At 40.7% G+C, this 27,106-nt stretch overlaps 1 protein-coding gene across 1 annotated transcript; it reads left to right on the top strand.

Moving 5' to 3' along the window:
* Nucleotides 1–202: 202 nt before the first annotated feature.
* Nucleotides 203–27,106, top strand: LOC148754780 (kininogen-1-like). Its single transcript, XM_088793809.1, is given in 11 exon segments — nucleotides 203–529; nucleotides 6,127–6,237; nucleotides 7,244–7,328; nucleotides 10,221–10,393; nucleotides 11,526–11,633; nucleotides 17,468–17,552; nucleotides 18,428–18,600; nucleotides 24,561–24,668; nucleotides 24,777–24,863; nucleotides 26,317–26,531; nucleotides 26,533–27,106. Coding segments are annotated over 11 exon segments (1,899 nt in total). The 5' UTR covers nucleotides 203–334; the 3' UTR covers nucleotides 27,092–27,106.

Below are 27,106 nucleotides of genomic sequence, written 5' to 3' on the forward strand. Positions count from 1 at the left end.
TTCTCCTCCTTTATTAGAGTCTGCTCTGATTTGCTATGCAGAGTTGTGCAATCACCTGGAAATGTGCCACATACTTCCCAAATGTAAACACGCAGGTCAACAGCCCCAGTGTTGTAACGTTCCAACTTCCAGGAAATCTGCTTGGGTAACTCAGCAGTCATTTGTCCGTATAAAACAAGGCAAATAGTGTATGGCAGCAGGAATCCAATCAGGGCCCTGGGGAGCTAAGGCAGAGAGAGGAGAGACAGAGGATATAAGAGGCTGGAGAGAATTAAAATCAGCGTCCAAGTTAGCTCCCAATGCTTGGTGAAACTCCCAGAGAAAGACTTAAATCATGAAGTTAATTGCCCTCCTTTTCCTTTGCTCCAGGCTGCTACCAACTTTACCGCAGGAGCACAGCTCGCAAGAAATTGACTGCAATGATGAAGACATATTTAAGGCTGTGGACGCAGCTCTGAAGATGCATAATGAGAGAAACGAAACTGGCAACCAGTTTGTATTGTACCGCATAACAGAAGTCATCAAGACGGTGAGTGAGCTGTGTTTAACCTTGAGGTCATTTGGGATTTGTGCTATCACTTGGAGCCCAGGCCTTACACACACACACACACACACACACACACACGCACACACACACGCACGCACGCACACACACACACACACACACCAATCACCAATCGACAAAGAACTGTAATAAAAGGTAGAAGCTTACAGCTCATAGAAAAGACCAACACCACTCTCTGGCCTGGGGTTGGAAGGCAGGGTATGACTAGTCCTCAACCACCAAGTTTGGCTTCCTGGGTGATCAGGGGAGCGGTATTCTAGGGTGAAATGAAACAAAGGTAGCAAGAGTGATTTGCATGCAGAGTGGGAGACTCCAGGAACTCAGTCAGGCCTCAGCAAGAGGATTTACTGTGTGACCAGCTTTAGACTAAAATATAAAGACCTCTGGACCTCAAACGGGGAGGGGGTGCTTCTGACGGTACATCTAACGAATGCTGTATGATCTTACTTATAGGTGGCATTGAAAAAAGTCAAATTTACAGAAGCAGAAAGTAAAAAGGTGGTTGCCAGGGCCTGTGGAGTGAGGGAAATGGGGAGAAGCTGGTCAAACAATATAGGCTTTTAGTTATAAGATGAATAGTTTCTGGGGAACTAATGTACAACGTGGTGATTAGAGTGAGTAATACTGTATTGTATACTTGAAATTTGCTAAAAGGCTAGATCTTAAGTGTTCTCACCACACACACAAAATGATAAGAATTATGTGAGGTGATACTGTGTTAATTAGCTTAATTGGGGTAATCATTTCATAATTTATATGTGTATTAAATCACCATATTATACACCTTAAATATATACAATGTTTATTTGTCAATTATACCTCAATAAAGCTAGAGTACAGTGGGAAGAGATACATCTAAGAGGAGAATTCAGAAGTGAGATTCACGTGGTTCTACTGCATTAGACAAAATATCTACCATAAGCTCCATATGGCCAAATGCATCAAGGGTAATAGCCATGTTCTAGTTGTTCTTTAATATTTTTTATCACTGATTGATGCACTCAGGTTGAAAACAAATGCTAACAAGATGTGTGATTTCAAGAAATATAAATCTTTCAATAGTTTTAGCAAATTTCTCTATGTCTCCTTGATAGTTAGGCAATTGTTTATTTCAGTGGAGAAAAAAAATCCAGATATTTGACATGATGAGGTTAAAGAAAAAGCACAGTGTACATTTTTTTTTTCTGAAAGTAAAATCGAGCAGTTCTATTTCACAAACTAGTGCAGTCATGGGAGTCCTGGTGCCCTCAGCAACATTTTATGGGTTTTGTCGTTATTGGCTGGCATCCGTCACAAATGTCAGTTTTTGTTCTAAAATCCGCATAGAATTGCTCTTTATTTTGCTATGTGGGCATCACCTATATCACTGTCGTCATCTGCTTTATCAAAATCTGAGACCTGGAAGGAACCTTGGAGGTTCTCTCGTTTGACTCCATCATCTCTCAGACACAAACACTCTGACCCACACAGGCTCTCAGAGAGCACTGCCCCGGGAGTCAGTCGACCTGGGATGTGCTTTTCCAAGGTGGGAGGCTGCCTCAGCTATGCCCCATCTACTCAGGGCCTCCTTTCACCTGCAAAATGAGGGCCTGGACATCTTTTCTCAGGTCACTTACTGCTCCAACATGCCAGGATTTTGCATCTGAAAGCTCAACTAACTCATCACCTTTGCATTTAAAAGTTTTATTCATTATTTCATGACATGCTAGAAAAAGCAGAAAACAAAGAAAGCAAAGAAAAATACTAAATTTCCTATAACTAATCCCATCATCCAGAAATAGCTGTTAACATTTTTTTCAAAATTGAAAGATCTCTTGTTTGTTTTATATAACTGTACAAGTAATATACTATGTTTTTAAGAAAAGTACTCAGGTAATTCAGGAATTTTTGTTTAAAGAAGAAAGAGGAAAACAATTGTGGGGACAGAGTCCCAGAGAGCAATTTCCAGGCTCTTGGCCTCACGTGGAAAGGTGCTGACTCGGGTAGTAGATGGCCATCAGCTGTGGCTTGCTGGCCATCAGCTGTTACTAGTTAGCCAATTAGCCACTGATATAACTGCTGTGGCTGTGTTGGTTAGTGAGTCGTTTGGGTGGCAGGGAGAGAAGCTGACAGCAGGTTTCAGGTCGTGTGTCTCCAGCTTTCTGTGAGACTATAGTGGTATGACTTCTGTGGGGGCGGAGCCCCAGAGAGTAGTTTCCAGGCTCTCGGCCTCACATAGACAGGTGCTGGCTCAGGTAGTAAATGGCCAACTGTGATTGCATGGCCATCAGCTGTGGCTAGTTGGCCGTCAGCTGTAACCAGTGAGCCATTGGCCACAATATAACTGCTGTGGCTACGGAGAGGAAGAAAGATGGCGGTTTGAAAGAAAGAGAAGAAGGATGGGGCTAGCAAGGAGATGGCGGCTGGGCTGGCAAGCGTGGATGGCGGTTTGCGGACAGTGTGTATCCAGCCTCCAGTGAGAGTATAGTGCCGCCAGAGAGAATAAAGTGGTATGACTCCCCTACCTATGGCTCCGTGGGTGTTCCTTTTTGGCCTCACCATATCCTGCGTTCTTGTATGGGGAGCGGGAGCAGAGACCCTGCAGGCCTCCCAGCACGACAAATGGCGCAGCGAGCAGGGCCGTCCCGCATGACACATGGCGTAGTCGGCAGGATATGGTGCCGGCCAAAGCTCCCCGAAGGACGGTGGAGCAGTTTGTGCGTATGAACACTCAGTCTCAGGAAGACCAGGAGGAGCAGCTGCCGGAGAGCTGGACCCCCGTGGAGGGGTGGGAGGACATGGACGGTTCTCCCACCAGCACAGGAAAAGCCATGCAGCTGCTGGAGAGATGGAGCCCCGTGGAGAGGTGGAAAGATGTGGACGGTTCTCCCACCAGCACAGGAAAAGCCATGCAGCTGCTGCAGAGATGGAGCCCCGCGGAGAGGTGGAAAGATGTGGACGGTTCCCCAACCAGCACAGGCCGGAGAAAGCGAAGGTTGTTGCAGCCCTGTGGGCCGGGGAAGTTCCTGCTCAGGCAGCCCGGATGCAGGACTTATAGTCCCAGGAGGTAACGCTTGCTGAGTCCTCCGTGGGAGATGAGGGTGAGGTCAAGGTCATCCCTCACCCCCAGGACAGCCCTGGTGAATGACTATGGACTATGGGGAATTGCCTTCCATCCCTAATTTAATGGACCGCTTGACTGTTTGTTTGGGAATTGTTGTTAGTGGAACTGGGGGATATTTGCTTTTGTTTCTTGACTGGCCGCCATTGAGAATATGTAAGCACCTTGATTGTGAGTCGCTGTTGTTCCAGCAGGGTACCCTGAGAGGCACAGAGAGAGTGGCAGTGCCCTGAGAGCCCTGGCTGAGTCCAGGAAGTCTGGCTGAGCCCTGAAGATACCCTGGCTGTGCCCAGGAAGTCGGGCTGTTCCCAGAGAGAGTAGTAGAGCCCTGAAGGTACCCTGGCTGTGCCCAGGAAGTCGGGCTGTTCCCAGAGAGAGTGGCGGTGCCCTGAGAGCCCTGGCTGTGTCCAGGAAGTGTGGCTGTGCCCACAGAGAGTGGCGGTGCCCTGAGAAGCCCTGGCTGTGTCCAGGAAGTGTGGCTGTGCCCACAGAGAGTGGTGGTGCCCTGAGAGGCCCTGGCTGTGTCCAGGAAGTGTGGCTGTTCCCAGAGAAAGTGGCAGTGCCCTGAGAAATCCTAGCTGTGCCCGGGGAAACTAGTGGTACCCTAAGAAGTCCAGGAAGTCTGGCTGTGCCCAGGAGTACTGGTGGTGCCCTGAGAAACCCTGGCTGTGTCCGGGAAGACTAGTGGTACCCTAAGAAGTCCAGGAAGTCTGGCTGTGCCCAGGAGTACTGGTGGTGCCCTGAGAAACCCTGGCTGTGTCCGGGAAGACTAGTGGTACCCTAAGAAGTCCAGGAAGTCTGGCTGTGCCCAGGAGTACTGGTGGTGCCCTGAGAAACCCTGGCTGTGTCCGGGAAGACTAGTGGTACCCTAAGAAGTCCAGGAAGTCTGGCAGTGCCCAGGAGTACTGGTGGTGCCCTGAGAAACCCTGGCTGTGTCCGGGAAGACAGGTGGTACCCTAAGAAGTCCAGGAAGTCTGGCAGTGCCCAGGAGTACTGGTGGTGCCCTGAGAAACCCTGGCTGTGTCCGGGAAGACAGGTGGTACCCTAAGAAGTCCAGGAAGTCTGGCAGTGCCCAGGAGTACTGGTGGTGCCCTGAGAAACCCTGGCTGTGTCCGGGAAGACAGGTGGTACCCTAAGAAGTCCAGGAAGTCTGGCCGTGCCCAGAAGCACTGGTGGTGCCCTGAGAAACCCTGGCTGTGCCCAGAGAGCCTGGCTGTGTCCAGGATATTGCATTCACCCCCAGGCTCCTCGCACAGGTCCCCTCGCGGAAGACGCTTGTCGCGTAGATTGTGAGGCGAGAGCCTGTAGGGGTGGAGTGTGGGGGCGGAGCCCCAGAGAGTAGTTTCCAGGCTCTCGGCCTCACATAGACAGGTGCTGGCTCAGGTAGTAAATGGCCAACTGTGATTGCATGGCCATCAGCTGTGGCTAGTTGGCCGTCAGCTGTAACCAGTGAGCCATTGGCCACAATATAACTGCTGTGGCTACGGAGAGGAAGAAAGATGGCGGTTTGAAAGAAAGAGAAGAAGGATGGGGCTAGCAAGGAGATGGCGGCTGGGCTGGCAAGCGTGGATGGCGGTTTGCGGACAGTGTGTATCCAGCCTCCAGTGAGAGTATAGTGCCGCCAGAGAGAATAAAGTGGTATGACTCCCCTACCTATGGCTCCGTGGGTGTTCCTTTTTGGCCTCACCATATCCTGCGTTCTTGTATGGGGAGCGGGAGCAGAGACCCTGCAGGCCTCCCAGCACGACAACTTCCCTACCTATGACTCAGTGGGTGTTGCTTTTTGGCCTAACCATATCTTGCGTTGTTATGTGGGGAGCGGAACTAGAGACCCCGCAGGCTGCCTCGCACGACAAATGGCACAGCAAATAGAGACTCCTGCGTGACAACAATCATACTCCTACCACAGAGAGACAACCATTTTAACAGCTCTACTGCATAACTTTCCAGACTTTTACAAATCATACATGTACATATAAGTTAGTTTCTACAAAAATAGGCTAATACTATGGATACTGATTCGTAACTTATAAAATACCGGGGCACCAAAAAATGTGTATACATTTTAAGAGATGTTATCTATGCTCAAGCAGTTGTTCGCTGTAATCAGAAGTGTCTGGATGCTGATGGTAACCACTCTGAGCACCTCTTGTGATTGCAGAAGTCAAACGTGACTTGTATTTATCTTTTGTTATTGGTACATATTGAGTATTATAATTAATACAGTTTTTCCTTTCTTAAAATGTGTATACATTTGTGGCACCCTCTGTATATATTTATAAATATGTTATGGACATTCTTGCAAGTATTTACAACTTTCAGTGCTTTTAATAAATGTTTTGCTTTTGTTGAATTAAATCAAGCTAAAACATTCATCACTGTGTGTCACTCAAATGGTTTGCTGCTGAGTCAGTTGGGTGACTTACTCCATATCTTTGGTCCCCCTTTGTTTGTTTTTCAGGAGAACCATGACGTATTTTATGCTGTCAAGTACCAAATCAAGGAGGGAGACTGTCCTGTAAAAAGTGGCAAAACCTGGCAGGACTGTGACTACAAAGCTGCGGAGAAAGCTGTAAGTGTGTTGAATTTCCCACACCTCTAGTTTTCTTCTCGAGCCTGCCAGATTCTTTTCACTAGTGCTGGGGATGATGAATATTGTTGAGCCTGTTTGTGAGAGATGCACATAAGCCCTTAAATGTATAGAACAGTCAAATGCTTGATGTCTGTGTTCTTGCACAGACAGAAAATGCATGGAGAGGTCAGAGGTTAAATATAAATAAAATCCTCCCCGGAGAAGAGGGCTCTAATGACAAATTGGGACGTGTGGATCAGGGCCCAGAGAGACAACAAATCAATATTTGGGCCACGATCAGGGCTGGTGAGGGGAGACAGTGGGTGTTTCCATTGCACAGGCCTGAGTACGAATCCTGCTCTGCCTCCAACTGGCTGACCACTCGAAACCAGTGCACTCCCTCGTAAAAGGGAGATAAAATTGACCTCAGCTAGTTGTTGGAAGACAGAGGGAGATGCATTATACCAAGACCTTTGTTTGAAGAACAACAGCTGTCTTAACCAAATGCCTCACATACGCGTGCCACACCACAGCTGGTTGTTTGGCCTTAATTAAGGGAGCCTGCAGAAGGTATCTTCCAGGAAGCAAGCCACTCTTTCCACAATACGTGGATTCACCTCTTCAATGTGAAAAAACTGACGTTCTGTGTGCAGTTTGAACACTCACATTGGAAGGTAAGGCAAGAGGAGAGTTTACAGCAAGCTGGTTTTAGGGCTTGTGTCCATGTTGGTGAAAAAGATGTATCTCCAGGACTCGAAACAAAAATCTCATACTTTAAAACCTCGTCATTTATACTGCTTCTCCTCTGATGTCTCCTGAATATCAGTGGCTTGTAAATAATAATAATTTGGTCATAAACACATTCATCCTTATATATCAAAGCGCTATTAGAAAATATCTTGGCAAGTGTATAAAGAAAGGAAAGCCATATTTCACAACAGTCCTAGGTGTACTTCCCATTTGAAAGATTAAGATAAATGGTTTGTTTGTTTGTTTGATTTTTTAGGCCACGGGAGAATGCACAGCAAACGTGACAAAGAGCGGGAACACGAAATTCTCTGTGGCTACCCAGACCTGCCAGATTACTCCAGGTAACAGATCTATCCAGTGGCGCTGCTCTGGGGAAAAGGAACTATTTCTGTGTGGGGACCAGGAGCACAACCTAGGAAACACTCCCTTCAGAGGACAGTTGTAGAGATGCCATTCTCAGCCTTGGTGGGGGGTTGGGGGCTGGAGTGGCAGAGTCCTGAGGTTGGGGCCAGGCTCCTGCCAATCATCCCGGCTCTTCCTGAGAGCAGCGCTGTAGCAGGTGTGTGTGCAAGGGCCCTGCGAAAGGATGAGAAGATGTGAACCCTGCCTTCAATTGTAGGCAGCATCCTCGGAGGAGAAAAGCATAGGCTTTGAGGTCAGACCTGGCGTGGAATCTTTCAAAACCTCTTCACCTTTTTGGCTTCTTTTTCTTTATCTATAAAGAGGATCATAGTAATTCCCTCTGGACAGGGTTGTTGTAGACTGAAACTGGATGACATGCCTAAAGGTAGACCATAATAATGTATTACTGATAATCGGGATAAAAGTAATAACAGCTGGCATTTATTGAGCACTTATTGCCAGCCACAGTCCTAATCACTTTACATGTATTAACATTCTTAACTTCACAACAATTTTATCAGGAAAGTATTAATAGTCCCATTTTACAAATGATAAAATTGAGGTCCACAGCTGTTAATAAGTATCTTGTCCAAGATCCCACAGCTAGTAAGTAGCAGAGTTGGTATAGTAGACCCTGTAAGTATGGAACAACTTATGAATAGATATAACCACTATCATTAGCTCCTTCCTTCCTTTGGCAGAGGGGCCACATATGGAAGAATGGGCACATCTAGGTGATGTAAGCCACAAAAGTCACCCCAGAACTGGCCTTCTGCAAGATAGGGTTTCAGTACATGAGGCTCCAGGACAACGTCTTCAGCCACATTCTTCAACCTCACCAGAATGGCAGTTGTTCTGTCCTGGCCTTACTCATCTATGTGAAACCACAGAAACCTTATCCCTTGGGTTTCAGCAATTACAAGAAGTTGCATTAAAAAACAAAAAAAACAGTTCGAAACACAAAAGAAATTACAAGTAGTTAAATTTTTTGGAATGCCTTTTTATTATTCAGTTTAAGACCTCTATCTCATAAGCAAATTTTCACATTATCCAGAACACAGAATATATACTATGAGAGAAAAGCTCTTTGCCACACCTTCAGAAATTACTAGGTACTAGTTCCACAATCCTTCATCTGAAACAATTTTGGCCATAATTCAAAATTTAAAATCTTTATTTTAATTAAAAAAAATCTCTCTAGAATTGTTGAGGCAAGGTGGAAAATCATCTGTCACTCAGAAAAACTGAATTTACAATATTCCATCTCTTGTTTTACCCCTGTCAGAGCTGCCCTTGAAGTCAGGCAAACCAGCCTTTGGACTTTATCTCCCCTTTAAATGTTCTGGGTTCATCTATTTTGTTGTTGTTCTCCCTTAAGTAATTTTCTTACCTTTCCCATGTAATTCCCCTCCAGGTTTTTAAGTTTGCCCACTGCACTGATACAGCATAACTTCATTAAGGAGTGGGTTGGTGGGGAGCCATGAATATTCATCCAGTAAATCGTTTTCCTGACACATCTACTTATGGAGTGAAAGCCAATAAACAGCTGCTAGGGGAGTTGTGTTGACCTGCTAACAACTGAGGGAAAGTGTGGTAGAATACTGTTGGTCTCCTGATTCTGTTTGGTGCTTGCACATTTGGGAAGCGAGAGTCCCTTTGGGAAGGGGCCTAGGAATCCTTCAGGACTTTGGTGTGGGCCTCTACTGACCAGCAGGTCAGGGCTATGTGCTGTAAACAATACTTGATAAGTTAATACAAACTCACACCTGTTTTAATATTTTACATTGTTTTAGTAAAACCAAGTCAGTGTCTCCTCATTCTTACAGCGGACCATTCTTAACTTACTTCAAGGCGTCCATGGAGACCCTGAAATTATGTGGAGAACATTATGAGTAGGAGCATTTTCCTGGGGAGGGCACCATAGCTTTCGTCAGGTTCACCAAGGAGCCCATGACCCTTGTAATACGGTTAGTAACCCCCGGCCTGCAGAGAGCATCCCAGATCAATAACAAGACTCTATAGCCACTGTTCAGACTGCAATCACCACTCCCAGCCTCCGGGGCCAAGCCCTGGTAACATGTGTATACATAACATCTCACACCCCCGCCCGGACTCATCCTGCTTCTTGGGACCATGGGTTCTGTTTCTCAGGCCTCATTCCTCTGTTGTCTGCTTGACCTGGACTGACCTTCGCCCTTCCTGTCTCAGGCCTCTTCTCAGAGAAGTCCTGAGCTCACTGCAGGCTCCTGCCTTTCTGTGCTCTTACAGGATTATATTGACGTGATCCAGCTACAGTTTCATCTCTCCCTCAACTGCCCAACTCCTTCATGGCAGTGACCATTACTGACAAATTCCCATATCTACGTAGTCTACTCAGTGCCTGGCATATGTCAGCAGGTGCAAAATAGGTGTTTATTGGATTGAATTGATAATAAAACATCTTACACCAGGCTTCAAAGAGCTTTAGTTAACAATAGAAAATAAATAGTAGTATATGTATAATGTTTTACGTTTTAATAAGAGATATTTATTATTATAATACATAATAAATTATGTATGGTTTCTATAATTTAAAATGACTTTTAATAAATTTAAAATAATTATGAACAATAGTATTCATGTAAGATGTTCCTAAGTGAATGATAGGGTTTTTTTCTTTTTTTTCCTCTGACAGAAATGCAGTTCTGTGTTCTCTTTTCCTAATGCCTTCTGGGATTTACTGGAAGGTTTATTTACCAGGGCCTTTGAAATTATCTTATTTAGGACAATGTATCTGGATGTAGGTTTTGCTCATTAACTCTGCCCTTTTTGCCTATTCTTTCTTTGTCAAGCTGAGGCACCCGGGATGACACCTGAGTATGGTTGCCTAGGCTGCATGGAACCCATATCAACTGACAGCCCAAACGTGGAACGCGTTCTGAGACATGCCATCGAACATTTTAACAACAACACTGATCGTTCCCACCTCTTTTCTCTTAAAGAAGTAAAAAGGGCCCAGAGTCAGGTTTGTTCTTTAATTTTTCATTTCACACACTATTGTTAAAATTTGTTGGATCGTTATATTTAGGGTCTCACTACCTAAAATAAACCATTGGCTGAAGGAAACCATATGATTCCACGACTGGTGATGAGGGAGTTCTTTTATGTTCTCATCTGACTAGCACAGGAGGCAAAGAGCTTTCTTTTTAGTTGCAGTGATTTGGGTACTGCACTATGGAAAGGGGAAACGGGTGGCTAATCAGACCCGTTCATTTGAGATTGGTTTTAATGAATGGGTAGTCAGCATTACATGTTCTTCCTAGAGGTGGTGAAATGAAAGACACATTCTGGCTGTAAGGTTTTAAGAAAACTAAAGCATCACCAGCTATCACGAGTCAAATATGGCTCCAATATACTAAGTTATACCTAAAAAGGTTGGCATAGCTTTCTGAGTACCCTCTAAATCATAGTTTCCATATCATCATTTAAGAAACATAAACACTGGTAAATCTGGTCTTTTCTTTGCTTCCGTTCATTAAGTCTTTACTGACAGTTGATTGGGTCCCTTGTAGTTCAGTCTCTAAATATTAGTGACTTGGTCAATAACATTCCCAGCTTTTAAGAAACCTTCCAATTTGCCTTCATACAAGATGCATATACTACTCAGTTACGTCCAAATCCAGCAATCAGGATGAGACTAGTCCAGGATAAAGCAGAAAAGTCTTATTACCTGACAGTCTGGGAACTTGAGAACCTACCATTAAAGGTCACTCTAGCTCCAAAGTTGTCTTTAACCATTTAGAAGAATATCATTCATATTTCACAAAATTCAATAGAACATTTTTTCATGCTCCTGGCAGAACAAATATTGCTAGGTCTTACTTAAGGAAATAGAGTAACTCCAGCTATACATTACTTTTCATTTTCAGATGTGTAGGTGTGTGTGTGTGTGTTTGTGAGTGTGTGTGTTTGTGTGTGTGTTGAGGGGTGTGAGAGTCATAAAGTGCTTAATATTTACTCAATCATGACTTTTGCCTAGTGATAGTAGTCTACATTTTTGAGCACTTATGATATCCCAGACAGTATACTAAAGTCCTCATAACACTGTGAAGACTGTTTAAGCTGCCCTTTAAATATTCAATTCAAAATTGTTTCAGGTGGTGGCTGGATGGAACTATGAAGTTACTTATACAATTGCGCAAACTAATTGTTCCAAGGAGCAATTTCTGTTCTTAACTCCAGACTGCAAGTCTCTTCTCAATGGTGTAAGTAGACAAAAGTGGAATTATGCAGATCGTAGGATTTTGTGTGCAGTATTTACAGGCGTGGGAACTCTCAGCTATGTAGGAAGAATCGGTCACTAAAATTTCAGATGGCATTCACCAATGCACAGTCACATTCACTTGGGAACTTCGAAGCTCACGTCACTGGTCAAGCTGCCTCACCTACGTGGTTAAGCAACCTGTACATCTAGCAATAAGCATTTACAGATATAACCGGAAACTAGGTTATATAAAATGGTGCCATGGTCAAGTTTGTGTTTTCACGTCTTCACACTTTCCTGTCTCCCTTTTTTCCTCCTGGGCTCCAAGACCTCCTGTTGTTCTGAGCGCTGCCCAGGACAATCCCTCACTTCCAACTTGTCTCCGCTTGGTTTTTCACCTTCCCTCCCCTACCTTTATCTTTAGTAAACACATCCTAAGCCTCTATCCCTACGTGACACTTTCTAGGATGACATCTTGTTATCAGAACCAAAATTATGTTAAAAACAGCATCTCATGGCGGCGGTGGTTAGTGCGGGTTCAGATGAGTAAGGCACGGTGAGCTTCCCAGGGATGTTTTGCATTTTAGCAGAAGCCTGCGCTTCAAGCAAGGGATTGCTATGAGCCCTGTATCTAGTAATTCTGCTTCTAAAATTCTATGATATGTGAAGAAAATGAGAAATCCAGAGAGTGATATGCTAATTTCAGGTTATTATTAATAGAAAAACATTGGAAATAACTTATATTTTCAACCTTCAAGAATGGTTAAGTACATTACAGTAGCTCCATACAGTAAAATATGTGCAGCCAATAAATTACATTTACAGAGTTTTTAATGACTTAGTAAAATGGTTATAGTATGTTAAGTAATAAACAAAAAAAGGAGGTTGCAAAACCATATGTAGAAATGTATTCAAATATATAAAGTAAATGTAAATATTAAAAGTGACGGAAAACAAATATGCCAAAATATAGTTAACTTTCAGTTGGGACTATGGGTGCTCTTTCTGATTCCTTATACCTTTTGGAACTCTTCAATACTTCCCAATGTTTCCAATCAAGCATGTATTTATTTCATAATTGGGGGAAAAAGGTAAAAAGAACACTATTAATAGAGTGTAAGGACAACCCACAGAATGGGAGAAAATATTTGCAAATTATATATCTGATAAGTTTTTAATATGCAGAATATATAAAAACCCCTACAGAGCAACACAAAAAGGCAATCAACCCAGTCTTAAAATGGGCAAAAGACTTAAACATTTCTCCAAAGAAGACATGCCAATGGCCAACAAGCACATGGAAAGATGTTCTACATATTTATAATAGCTATCCGGAGAATGTAAATACAAACCACAATAAGATGCCACCTCATAACTAGAGCATAGCTATAATTCTAAAAAATTGGAAAATAACTAGTATTGGGGAGGATGTGGAAAAATTGAAACTTTTGTACGTGGTTGATGAGCATCAGCAATGTATACCCTTGAAATAATTCAGGATTATTTTTCAAACGTAGCTACATTCATAGACAAAAGCATTTTTAGTTTTCATTTTCTCAATCAACAATGTAGTTAATGTGTATTTATTTAACCACTATATTTTCATATATTTGTTAGAAATTTATGGGTTGAATTTAAGAATTGTCTTCTATACACTTTGCCCATTTCTCTTTGGGATAAATATTAATGATTTGGAAAACAGTATTTGTGTATTAAAGGCATTAGCGATTTGTCATATTTTCTCAGCTGTTTACTTTTTAGTTTTCATTATGGTATTTCTGACTTACAAATAGTTTTTGTTTGTCGGTTACCAAATCTACCCATATTTCCCTTTTGAATTCTTCCATCAGTATCTCAGCAGTCACCTTTTTTTTTCTTAGTCTATGGTCACTATTTTTAAATATTGCTTTCAAATCTATCTGGAATCAAATTTAATGTATCTTGTGAGGTATCTAAATTGATTTTCTTTCAAAAGAATAACCAGATATTTCAACATTTTTCCCTTCTACATAAATTTGTGATCTTTATCCCATACTAGTTTCTTTTGAAAAATCTGTTTTTCACATTTATACTACCATGTTTTAACAACTGTTGCTTCATAGTAAATTTAAATTTGTGATTTATTATTCTGGTGTTAAATTTTCAAAACCAACCTTAGAATAAGTTTGTAAGAAAAACTTACATTGTCACATAGATTAGAATTGCATTACATTTCTAAATTAATTTGAGGAGAATTAGTGTGTGTACTATATTTAGTCTTTTCAGTCAAGAACATGCTTTATATCTCTATTTAGTCGTTTTATTTTAAATTTCTAACGTTATGTGCTTTTATTTATATACATCTGGACCATTGCTCACTAGAGTTATTTCTAGGTTTGGAGAGGTTTTTATTGCTTTGTTGTTGGTTTATTTATTTATTTATTGGAGTGACAATTGTTAGTAAAATTACATAGATTTCAGGTGTGCAATTCTGTATTACATCATCTATAAATCCCATTGAGTGTTCACCACCCATAGTGAGTTCTCCTTCCATCACCGTATATTTGATCCCCCTTACCCTCACCTCCCACCCACCCCACCCTCCTTACCCTCTGGTAACCACTAAACTATTGTCTTTGTCTATGAGTTTTTGTTTCTCATTTGTTTGTCTTGTTCTTTTGCTGTTTTTGGTTTATATACCTCACATCAGTGAAATCATATGGTTCTCTGCTTTTCTGACTTATTTCGCTAAGCATTATACTCTCAAGATCCATCCATGTTGTCACAAATGTTCCTATATCATCTTTTCTTACCGCCAAATAGTATTCCATTGTGTATATATACCACAACTTCTTTATCCATTCATCTATCGAAGGACATTTTGGTTGCTTGTCTTGGCCATCGTAAACAAAGCTGCAATGGACATTGGAGCACACATGTCTTTATGTATAAATGTTTTCAGATGTTTGGGGTAGATACCAAGGAGATGGATTGCTGGGTCAGATAGTAATTCTATTTGTAATTTTTTAAGGAACCTCCACACTGCCTTCCATAACGGCTGCAACAGTCTGCATTGCCACCAACAGTGTATGAGAGTTCCTTTTTCTCCACAGCCTCTCCAATAGTTTTGACTATTTGTCTTGTTGATGATTGGGGTGAGGTGATATCTCATTGTAGGTTTTTTTTTGCATTTCTTGGAGAGGTTTTTTTGTTTCTCTGGTTTTGGTTATTGCTATCAGAAATTAAATCCCTTGTTTTCTTTTTATTTTATTCTCTTTTTAAAAAGCTATTGTTACATATAAATGTATCAATTTTGAAACATTTACCTGATATCCAGCAAGTTTACAGAACTCTCTGATTAACACTAATGCCTTTCAATTGATTGTCTTGATTGTTCTAGGAATATAATAATATCTTATGCAAGTAACATTTTTATCTCTTTTCTGATGCACTTATTTTTTGTTTAGTGTCTCAATGAATTTACCCAAACTTCCAGAAATACATACATATATATATATATATAAAACATAAATGTGTGATCACTTAAAATATATATATATATATTTTAAGTGATCCTTAAAATATATATATATATTTTAAGTGATCACACATTTATGTTTTATTTCTGATTTTATTGGGAAAGCCTCTAGAATTTATTATGTATATTTGCTATGGGTTCCAAAGAGACATTCTTGTCATGTTAAAGAAGGACCCTTACATTTCTGCTTTTAAAGAGGTTTGTTTTTAAATAAGAAACTGGTGATAGAATTTAATTTAGCAAATGCTTTAGAATATATACTGAAATATCATATTATATTTTCTAATTCAATCTGTTATGTTGTTTTGACAACTTTCCTAATAATAATCTCTAGATTGTTAAACGAAGCTCTATTTGTTTAGTATAAGTTATTCTTTAAATATGCATTTGGATTTTATTTGTAGTTTGTTTATGAATGCCACATCTATATTTATAAGTGAAAGTAGTTTAACAGTTTTCTGGGTGTGTGTGTGTGTGTGCGTTCTATTTTTTCGGGTTTTGGTATCCAGATTATAGTTTCATAGAATGAGTTGGGTGTGTGTTACATGACGTTGAGTCACCTCTGACTCTTGGTGACTCTCTGAATGAGCGATGCTCGTAATGTCCTGACCTCAACAGCCCTTCTGAGCGCACCTGCAGTCTCATGCCTCTGACATCTTTTATGGAGTCAATCCAGCTCATAGTTGGTCTTCCTCTTTTCCCGCCACTGCCTTCTATTTTTGAGTTAGTTTGTTTGCCACTATTTTCTATATTCAGGAACAGTTTATATAGCATGGAAATATATGTTCTTTAGTTTTTAAATTTATTCATCTATAAACCATCTAGTTGTTTGGAGATGAGAAGTGGAATGGAAGTTGAGAGTAACGATAGCACTCTCTGTTTCTTCAGTCATTGATCCATTCTAATTTCGTTCTTGTTTTTACGTCAGCGTTTGTTATTTATAGTTTTTCAGAAAAATAGCTGCTTCTTTGGGATTGAAATTAGCATACTCTTGTTTATAATATTCTCTTATATTTATATGCTTCTCTGTATCCTTTACTATGTTACCATTTTGTGCATTTAATTTTTTCCCTTCCCCTAATAATGATCATTTATTTGGATTTGTGTATTAATACTAGTGCTTTCTGTTTTCTAATTCATTGGTTTTGCCTATATCTTTATTGTTTCCTTTTTTTTGTTTTGCTGAAGACTATTTATATTCTTTTTCTAACCTGTTGGGAAGAACACCTAGATTTGGGTCTGTTTCATTTGTTTCTTATCTCTCTTTTTAAATCACAAAAGTATATAAAGCCATGAGTTAAATTCTATATGCTGCTCTACAACATTATGTAAAATTCTCATTTTTCTTGTTTTGTTTTTTATATTTTTCCTTATCCAGGGAAGACCCTAACTATTCAGGCAAGTGTGCTTAGATGTCTAAGTACTTAGCTTTTTGTTTATTTGTTTATACTTAGATTATTAATTTTTAGTAATTGTTCTTTTTGGTGCTAAGGTCAAATAATATGACCTGAATTCCTTTCGATTTGCAAAATTTATTGAACCTTTCTTGTGACCTAGTGTATAAGCAATTTAACATATTTGTGTCATACTTATAAAAATATCATTTTAAATTGTGTGTATCATATGAAAAAAACAGTTAAATAAATTTTTATTATGTTACTCAAGTCTTCTATGATGTTTTTTACTTTTTTAACCATTTGGCCTATCTTTGATTTATAGTTGTACATTAAATTTTCCCACAATTATTTTTATCTTTTTCTATTCATATATTTATTTTCTGCTTTGTGTATTTTGTTTCCATATTTCTAGACTATGTCATTCATAACATTAAAATGATCTATTTTACTACCTTCATGAGTTGTTTGTTACCTTGAATTTTACTTTGTCCACTACTACTAATGCTTTATCTTCTTTTTCATTTATATTTGCTTCATATAGCTTTGCTTGACCATTATATTTAATCTTTTTTATTATAAGGTATTGGTCTTGAAAATATAATACATTGATTTTGTTTTTAACTTAATCTGAAAGTTTGCCATTCTAAAAGAAAATTAGACCCATTCCCTTATATGGTTATTATTCCTATACTAGGTATTCTTGTCATCTTATTTCATGTTTCGTGTGCTTGTGTACATATGTCTGTGGTTGTTGTTGATGCTGTTACCAAATTATATCTTATCCTCCTTTGCGATTGGATTATGTTTGGTTTTGTTTTCTATGCAAAGTCAACATCCTATATTTAATTTTGCTACTTGTCTGCTTTAAAGGCTCTTAAAAACGTTTTTAATTTATGCACTTCCATACTTTTCAAAAACTAGGATACCGGTGAATGTACAGATATTGCATACATAGATCTTCAAGACAGAATTGCTTCCTTCTCCCAGAAATGTGACCTTTTTCCAGGTAAGGGAAAATACATGTTCCTGCTCTAACAGCGCTCGTTGGTCCCAGACAAGTGGCTAGGTCTTTTCATAGGAATTGTGTGTTGGGTGCCAGGATCTACCACAAAGTCTATATGACCAACAGACCTTGCTGAGAACACTGTACCCCATTTCTGCCCAGCTATTCTGTAGCAGGCGCAGTGGAAACTGCTCTGAGTGGCCAGGAGGGAATATGGTGACAAAAGGGACAATTTAAAGTACTCTGGGCAAAGCTGGCCTCAAGTCCATGTTCAGCTGGACTTTGTTGTGTACAAGATGTCCCTAAGTCAGGTGTTTTAGGGGAAGCTGTATCTCATTTTTAAATGCTCAGAATAAAATCCTTTCAGTTAAAGGCATTTTTCTCCTGCATATTAGAATGGGAGGAAGGGAGATAGCACAATGTATGGTAAAGTAGTTCTTACACCAAGAGGTGGCTTTTCTCATACTTGGAAGATATTTGTATACATTCCACAATGAGAAGCATTACTGAAGCTGCCTACTCACCAGAATCACAGGACTTTAAATTTTTCCACTAGAGAGTTATTCCTTTAAGTTAAACATTACTTTTCATACTTTCCATCAAAAATGCAAAAACTTAGAAAAGTGCAGCATATTGATTGAGTCATTAACTATCACCTTCCAACTGAAGATTTCCTTAAACATACTTCGCTCTGAGGAGAGGAAAAGAGGAGGGGCTGTAAAGTGGAGGTCAGACAGATCACCTCCAACCTCTCACTACTGAGCCTTGGGCTGCCACGGTGGCCCTCTATAAACGGATGCTGGACCATGTGGGGGAGAGGTACTGAGGCTCGACTGCTCCTTCAGTGCACATGCTGACTTCAAATCTGATTCTTTCAGGGGAGGATTTCGTACTACCTCGTATAATTAATTGCCGTGGCTGCCCCAGAGAAATACCTGTTGACAGCCCAGAGCTGGAGGAGCCTTTGAAACATTCTATCACAAAGCTTAATGCAGAGAATAATGGAAATTTCTACTTCAAGATTGACACTGTGCACAGAGCAACATCACAGGTCTGTACATTATGCTACAAAAATAGTGATATTACAGTCTATTTGCAAATTACTTACTAATTGTGCCACTGATCTTGACTCTGGACTGGGAAATAGTATGCCTAGTGCAAGGGATTTGAATTTCAAGTCCCAACCTCGCTGCTTGCTTGTTGTGTGATCTTGGACAAGTCATTTAGAACATTCTCTTGTTTTCTGTTTGTAAAGGACTGGGATGAGGGTCAAATAAGAAAATGCATGTTAATCACTTTTCAATCTCTGTACAGTGCTATATAAATACTAGCAACTCTGATATAATTAGTGAAGTTTAGGTCTATGGAAAGCAGGATTTATTCTCTGCTTTCTAGACTCATTTGTCATTGTAACATCACGTAGGGCCTTGGGCTCAGCCACATCAGTCAGTATATCACTGGCCAGACTCTCTTCACACTCTCCCCTCCATGTGATTTCTCCCCTGCCTGAGGTGTCCTTCCCACCCACAAATGTACCCTCTGGGAATTCATCTTTCCTTCCATGCCCTGTCAATAGAAGATAAGGGGTGTCCTGGCCTGGGGACCAGGGGACCTAGTCTACCACAGCAGCAGATACCCACGTCCTGGGTGACACTGGGCAGTCAGTCACTCAGAGTCACTCAGCCTTGTGGCCCCATTTGTAAAATGAGTGGCTGGATAAGAAGAGCCCAATGCCTTCCACCACCAACAGCCTATGGCCAATGTATTCAAGGACAGATTCCTATTATAGAAGCTCAAAATGTGCCTCCCTAAAAATAAGCTAAAGAAAAGCAATCAAAATAGAACCAAACTGTTATAGAAAAACAACATAATCTTTATAATCAGATGAAACAAATCTAACTTAAAACAGTTCATATTTGGGGTCAGTAATTGTGGGAAACCCCAATACGTGTGGTTTGTGTCGCATGTTGCCAACTTTCTTAGGCAACATTACCTCGATCAACATTATCATTTAATAAGTTGTGTTAAGGTGTACTGTGAAACAAGCAAGAAAATTTGTGATCATCAAAATGTAGATTCTGAAACACTCTTAGAACCTTCATCTTCACTTACACGCACACCTGGAATTTTAAAAGTTAATTATGAAATTTATCTTAAAAATGTCACCATGTTTACGCAGCAAAACAATGCCAGAAAAGGCGAAGGAGGAGTTTAGTTCCTCTATGACCCTGCTCTCTCCACCCTCCTCCCACCACACTTTCTTTGTGCTTTAAAAAAAAAACCATAGAGACAGGGAAGACTGTTGTGGTTTGATTTTCCAAATGAGATTATACTATCACCCTGTAACTTGATTTTTTAAGTATTGGTCATCTCTCTAGGTCAACAGATGTATTGATATACTCTTTTTGATAGCTACATAATATTATACATACATACATACACAAACAGACAAACATGCACATTCACACACACACGAACACACACACACACACACACAATGTTAGTTTGCTCAGGCTACCATACAAAATATCATAAACTGGGTGCCTTAAACAACAACAGTTTTTTTCTCACAGTTCTGGAGGCTGTGAAGTCCAAAAACTAGCAAATTTGGTTCCTTGGTGAGGACTCAGTTTCTGGTTTGCAGATGGCCACCTTCTCTCACTGTGTCATCTCACATTTCAGAGATTGAGAGGGAGGGAAGGAGAGAGAGAGAGAGCTCTGGTTTCTCTTCTCTTCTTATAAGGAGACAATTCCCGTGACGCAGCCCCCATCCTCATAACCTCATCTAAACTTAATTGCCTCACAAAGGGCCCATCTCCTAAAATCGTCACATTGGAAGTAGGGCTTCAGTATATGAATTTGGTGGGGGGAGACATAGTCAGTCCATAACACTGCCCACAATCCCCCCCCCCACACACACACACTTAAATCCTAGAATTAAGTATTGATAACTTTGGCCACAAATTGGGTGACATCAACTAACTTTTCCACATGTAATTTAAGATCATTTTTACTGCACATATTTTTCAAATGTATAAGAGATATAAGACATGGCCTTTAAAACTCACTTTGAAAAAACTATGCTTGGTGTTTTGTTGAATTTAGAGCATTTTTTAAAATTTGAGTTTAACTTTTTAAAAAAAGTGTGCCTTATGGACAAAAAAAAAAATTTTAATGGGCCACAAAATATTAATTGTGGAGATAGCATTGAATAGTGATTAAAAGTGTTGCTAGAGATTGAAACAGTTTCTTAATATAAGAAATGTAAGAGAAACAAACTAGAAAATCGGAATAATTTTCCTAATCATATAATTTAATCCACATAATTTCTATGGTGGGACTAACTTATTATTTCTCTGATTCATGATTTGGTGGACAATAAGGCATATTTAAAGAAAATGTTTAAAATTTCTGGTCAAGATGGTGGCGCAGGTAAACACTGTGCTTACTTCCTCTCTTGACCACATCAAACTTACAACTAAACCAGAGAACCATCACTGAGAATCACCTGAAGTCTTGCTGAACCAAAGGCTTACAACTACGGACATACAGAGGAAGCCAACTCAAGACTGGTAGGAGGGGTAGAGATGTGGAACAGACTGGTCCCACACCCACGTGTGACCATTAAAATTTGAGAGGGATATCTCAGCTGCAGAGTCCCCCCCAGAGGAGCAAGGTCTCCCAGCCCCACATCTGGCTCCCAGGCCCAGGGTTCTACTGCCAGGGACAGAAGTCCACATAACTTATGGCCATGAAAACCAGAGGAGACTGTGGCTGAGTAAGACAAGGGTGGCTGTAGTCCCAGGAGATCCTCTTCAAGAACCTGCATACATTTTAATTGCTGATGGACTCACTTACTCTGAACTCCAGCACTGGGGCAGCAGCTCAAAGGGCACCAGGGATGCACAGGGAAGAACTGAATTATCTGGTTTCAGAGAGAGGGCTGGATGGGCGGCTTTCACCTGGATAGAGGAGCTGGCAAACGCCATTGTTTCTTTGTTAAGCCCTTCCCACTCCTGGCATGCAGACATATATAGTCACCATATCTGAGTCTCCATCAACCTGGCTAGCACCATTCACTCACCTGGCCTGGTGATTCCCTGAGATGCTGCCCCACTTAACTTTTGGCCACACACAAGCAGCCTCTAGTGGCTTTTCCATACAATGGCCTGTCTTGGCTCATGCTGAGGACTTTCCTAAAATCTCTCTAAGTTTCTCAAAACCCAAACAAGCGGCATCTGGCTTCAGCATGACCCCTACCCCTGGATGAGCAGTTCTAAACCAGGTACTAGTGACAGCCAGCCACAGTTCATGGTTTGACCTGTCAAAGCACCTCCAAGCCCAGCACAGGTGGTGGCCATCTTCAGGTTGCTTTTTTGCTCATGCCAGGTGGCCCAGGGTAGGGCACAAACTGCAGTTGAACTTGGTTTGGAGGGGGTCCTCTCCCAGGAGGCCCTGGGGCTGGCACGCCCAGTGGCCAGCTTCCCACCAAGCCAGAGCATCCTCAAGCTGACTCCAAGGATGACACAGCCAATGGGCACACTGGGCAGGCACCAGACTCCTGCTAACGCGAATCCTGCTCCATAGAGTCAACCCCTGCACAACAGCTCCTTCACTGTCGTCACTGCCAGTCCTCACAACCAATGAGCCTGAGGGTCATTCCCTCCCAGTGATGTGCAAACAGCAACCAAGGCACAACTACAACAGGAGGGCACACCTGGAGCACCCAGCTCTGGTGAACAGGGAGATTCTGCTACGGCTCCCCTAGGGCACCTACTACTAAGGACACTGTACTAAGACTGGGAGGCATAGCAGCCCTACTACTTAATAAACAGAAACAAACACAGGGAGGCAGTCAAAATACACAGACAAAGAAACATATCCCAAATAAAAGAACAGAACAAAGCTCCAGAAAAAGAACTAAACAGAGCGGAGACAAGCAATCTACTCGATACAGAGTTCAACATTGGTTATGAATCTCAGAGAGAACTTCAATGACGATATAGGAAACATAAAAAAGAACAAGTCAGAAATAACAGAATACAACAACTGAAAGAAAGAATACATTAGAGGGAATCTACAGTAGATTAGATGAAGCAGACAATCGAATCATTGATTTAGAAAATAAGGTAGCAGAAAACACCCCATCTGACCAGCAAAAAGAAAAATGAATCCAAAAAGATGAAGATAGTTTAGGGGGCATCTGGGACAACATCAAGCATACCAACATTCTCATTATAGGGGTACCAGAAGGAGAAGAGAGAGAGCAAGGAATTGAAAATCTATTTGAAGAAATAATGACAGAAAACTTCCCTGACTAGGCAAAGGAAATAGACATACAAGACCGGGACTCACAGAGAGTCCCAAACAAGATGAACCCAAAGAGGCTCACACCAAGACACATCATAATTAAAATTCCAAAGGTTAAAGGCAAAGAAAGAACCTTAAAAGCAGCAAGAGAAAAGCAGTTAGTTACTTACAAGGGAGCTCCCATATGACTGTCAGCTGATTTCTTAACAGAAACTCTGCAGGTCAGAACTGTTGGCAGGAAATATTCAAAGAGATGAAAAGCAGGGACCTACAACCATGATTACTCTACTCAGCAAAACTATCATTTAGGATAGGACAGATACAGAGCTTCTCAGACAAGAAAAATGCAAATCATCACCAAACCAATAGTACAAGGAACCTTAGAGGGACTTATTTAAGAAGAAAAAAAAAGATAAAAACACGAATAATCAAATGGCAATAACTACCTATCTCTCAACATTTACTATAAATGTAAATGGTTTAAATGCTCCAAACAAAAGATAGGATAGCCAAATGGATAAGAAAACCAGGCCCCTCCATATGCTGCCTATAAGACATTCACTTCAGATTGACTAACACACAGAGACTGAAAATAAAGGGATAAGAAAAAGATGTTTCATGGGGAAAAAAAAAAAAAAAAGAAGAAGCTGGAGTAGCAATACTTATACCACACAAAATAGACTTTAAAACAAAAACTATAACAAGAGACAAAGAAGGACCCAGTAATTCCACTTCTGGTATTTATCTGAAGAAACCTAAAATGCTACGCTAGGGGAAGTGTGTATCTATATATTCATTGCAGCATTGTTTATAATGGCCAAGATGTGGAGGCAGCCTGGATGTCTATCAATGGATTGATGGATAAAGAGGAGGTGGTACATATATACAATAGAGTATTGCAGTGAAGGGAATGGGTTCTTGCCACATGCGGTGGCATAGATGGACCTGGAAGGTATTGTGCTGAATGGAGTATGTCAGACAGAGAAAGACAGATGCAATGTGATTTTGCTTATATGTGGAATCTAAAGGACAAAATAAACAAACATAACAAAAAAACTCATAGATACAGAGAACACTTTGATGGTTGCCAGATGGGAGTAGGCTTGGGGGTTGGTGAAAAAGGGGAAGGGATTAAGAAGTACAAATGGATAGTTACAAAATAATCATGGGGATATAAAGTAAAACATAGGGAATGTAGACAATAATATTGTAATCTATGTATAGTGCCAGATGGGTACTAGACTAGGCAGGGGATTGCTTATTAAATTACATAAATGTCTAACCACTATGGTATATGCCTGAAATTAATATAAAATAACATTCAATGTCAAAGGAAAGAAAGAAAATGTTTAAGTTTCTTCTTCATACTCTTCTTAGATTCTATTACAACTTGAGCCCTGAATGACGCCTGAATTTTGCAATTGTTGAACAAACAAAACTCACAAAAATATAAAAATTGTATCATGCTTTTCTTTCCCATTTAGAAAACGAAATGAGACCAGTGAACAGCCAAATATTTTAGTACATGCATACAATTGGAAAGTTTTATTGTCAAACATTTGTACTTTTTTATGTAACCCTCATTTGGTCAGTGTGTAATTAAAAATTTAATATTCTCCTCTAAAAGCCGTTAGGGTAAAAACATTTGATTTGTTATAGAATACTAATTAAACTTCTACTTCATGCTAATTAATTTTTCAGGTTGTGCAGGGAACAAAGTTTGCTATTGCATTCACGGCCACGGAAACCACGTGTTCCAAGGAAAGTAATAAAGAGTTGACTGAAAGTTGTGAGACCAATAAACTTGGGGTAAGTAGCTGTCTACTTATTCCCTGGAATCTAATTGATGTTTTATACTTGTTTAAGTAGCTCATGAATAATGCTGTTCTGTCTTTTGGCTTCTATTTTCATGGCTAGGAAGTTCTACAATGCACTGCTAAAGTTATTGTGGTACTTTGGATGAACACGGTTGACACTACTGTCAAGTGTCGATCACCAGAAAAGGTATGATTCTAATTCCAGTCAGCTTGGGTCAATTTTGCTTTTTCTGCAAAGTTCTATTTTGGGGTTGACAATGAACCATTATTTAAATGAATTCGGGCACCACGTTTTTTAAAATGGGGAGAACTTTCACATTGCTGTGCTGATCTGTCTTTTTATGGCTAGAATGGAGAGCAGCAGTCCCTTCTCACACACTGTGAGTATCATGTCATTCAATAGTCTCTCTGTCAGTGCAGTCCAACACCTGCTGTGGAGAGCTCACACTACTAGCTGTGCAGCTTCAAGGTGTGCCTGAGATGCTCCGCTGGCATCGGCTTACATCCAAGAAGCTTAGGAGAAAGGCAGATCTCAGGCCCCACTCCACATCTACGGAATCAAAATCTGCATTTAACATGATCCCCAGGGGATTCATACTCATGTGCAGGTGTGTGAAGTATTAGTTTACATCCTCTTTTCTAATTCTTAAGAGAAACTTGGGAGGTAAGTAACACTTTCCCCATTGTCAAGAACGAGACACTAAAAATTGCAAAGATGCTGAAGTCCTAGAGTGAATAATAACGTTATCGAGTGCTGCTTCTGTTCCAGGCACTGTACTGAGGACTTGACATATGTTTTTCTCCTGACAACTCTGAGGCAGGGGCTGTTGTTATTCCTGTTTTAGAGATGAGAAAAGTGAAGCTAGTGGCACTCGAATTCAAATCTAGGTCAAATCAGAGCCCTCCCTGTTCACAGGATGCTGCTAACTAGTAGGGTGTGGTTTGTTTGACTCCAAACACTGTGCTCTTTGCACCACCAAACACTGCCTCCAATCATAGTGTTCTTGCCAGTAGTGCAAGTATAGGTAGAAATCATCCACAAATCCATCTCTTCAACGAAAGTTGCCTCGTCTTTCTTTTTTCTGGTTTAGGTTTTTGCCATGTGTGGGAATGTATACGTATAGTCCAACACAGATATTATACAAAGGCTGTGTTTCAACCTTGTGAACATGTCCTAATGTGTTTTAGTTCAACAAAGGGATTGTGGATATATGTTCCATATAAATTCAGTTCATAAAGCCATATAGCGCCTTTTAGGATAAAAGCAGTAATTGTGCTAATAGAAATAGTATCAATTAATAAATAATGTGCCAAGGCTTTACATAATCATAGGCTCAGAAGGTACCCTACAGATTATGTAGTTTAGCCTCCCAATTTTTCCAGGTGAAGAAAAAAATTCTCTAGCTTAGCGGAGTTTTATTATGAACAATAATCAATACCCACAAATGATAAAATCAATCAAAAGAGGAAAAAATATTATTCATTCTCATCCTTTTTGGATTACTAATATAGTATTTAAAATCTGGCAAAGACTTGCTCCAATGTAAACCAAGATAACATTGCCAGGTCTCAGCCCCTTCTTTCTTCATTGATAGTGTGGTTTTCACAGTAATGCATTCATCTTAATGTTTCCTATTTAGATCAAACTGCTGGCAAGGCCTCCAGGTTTTTCACCTTTCCGATTAGTAGCAAGAAAGGGAAGAAAAGAAGGAACAACTGTAAGTCCACCCCAAACTTCCATGTCATTTATATAAGATGAAGGGCAGGATTCAGGACAAGTACAAGGATCCACTCGTGCACATGGCTGGGGCCATGGAAAGCAAATAAAACATGACCTTGGTCATGGCCTTACCATAGCATGACCAAGGACATGGGCAACAAAGGGGATATGGCCTTGGCCATGGACATCAACAGCAATATGGCCATGGTCAAGGACATCAAATGGAACACGGCCTAGACCATGGACATAAACATGAGCATGGTCATGACCATGGAAAATATAAAAATAAAGGAAAAAACAATGGCACGCACAATGGTTGGAGAACAGAGCATTTGGCAAGTTCTTCTGAAGATAGTACTACATCTTCTGCACAGACACAAGAGAAGACAGAAGGGCCAACATCCCTCCCTTCCCTAGCCCAGCCAGGAGTAGCAGTTACCTTTCCTAACTTCCAAGACTCAGGTCTCATTGCAGCTGTGGTGACTAATGCACCACCAACTCCCACAGAGAATGATGATGCTTGGATCCCTGACATTCAGATAGAGCCAAATAGCCTTTCATTTAACCTGATACCTGATTTTCCAGAAACCTCCCCCAAATGTCCTGGACGCCCCTGGAAGCCAGTTAATGGAATGACTCCAACCGTGGAAATGAAAGAATTTCATGATTTTGATCTCATTGATGCTTTTAATTAATTTATGCAGCCACGG

Source organism: Rhinolophus sinicus, chromosome 17, assembly GCF_057876585.1.
Source record: "Rhinolophus sinicus isolate RSI-liver-muscle chromosome 17, RSI-T2T, whole genome shotgun sequence".
Taxonomy (NCBI): domain Eukaryota; kingdom Metazoa; phylum Chordata; class Mammalia; order Chiroptera; family Rhinolophidae; genus Rhinolophus; species Rhinolophus sinicus.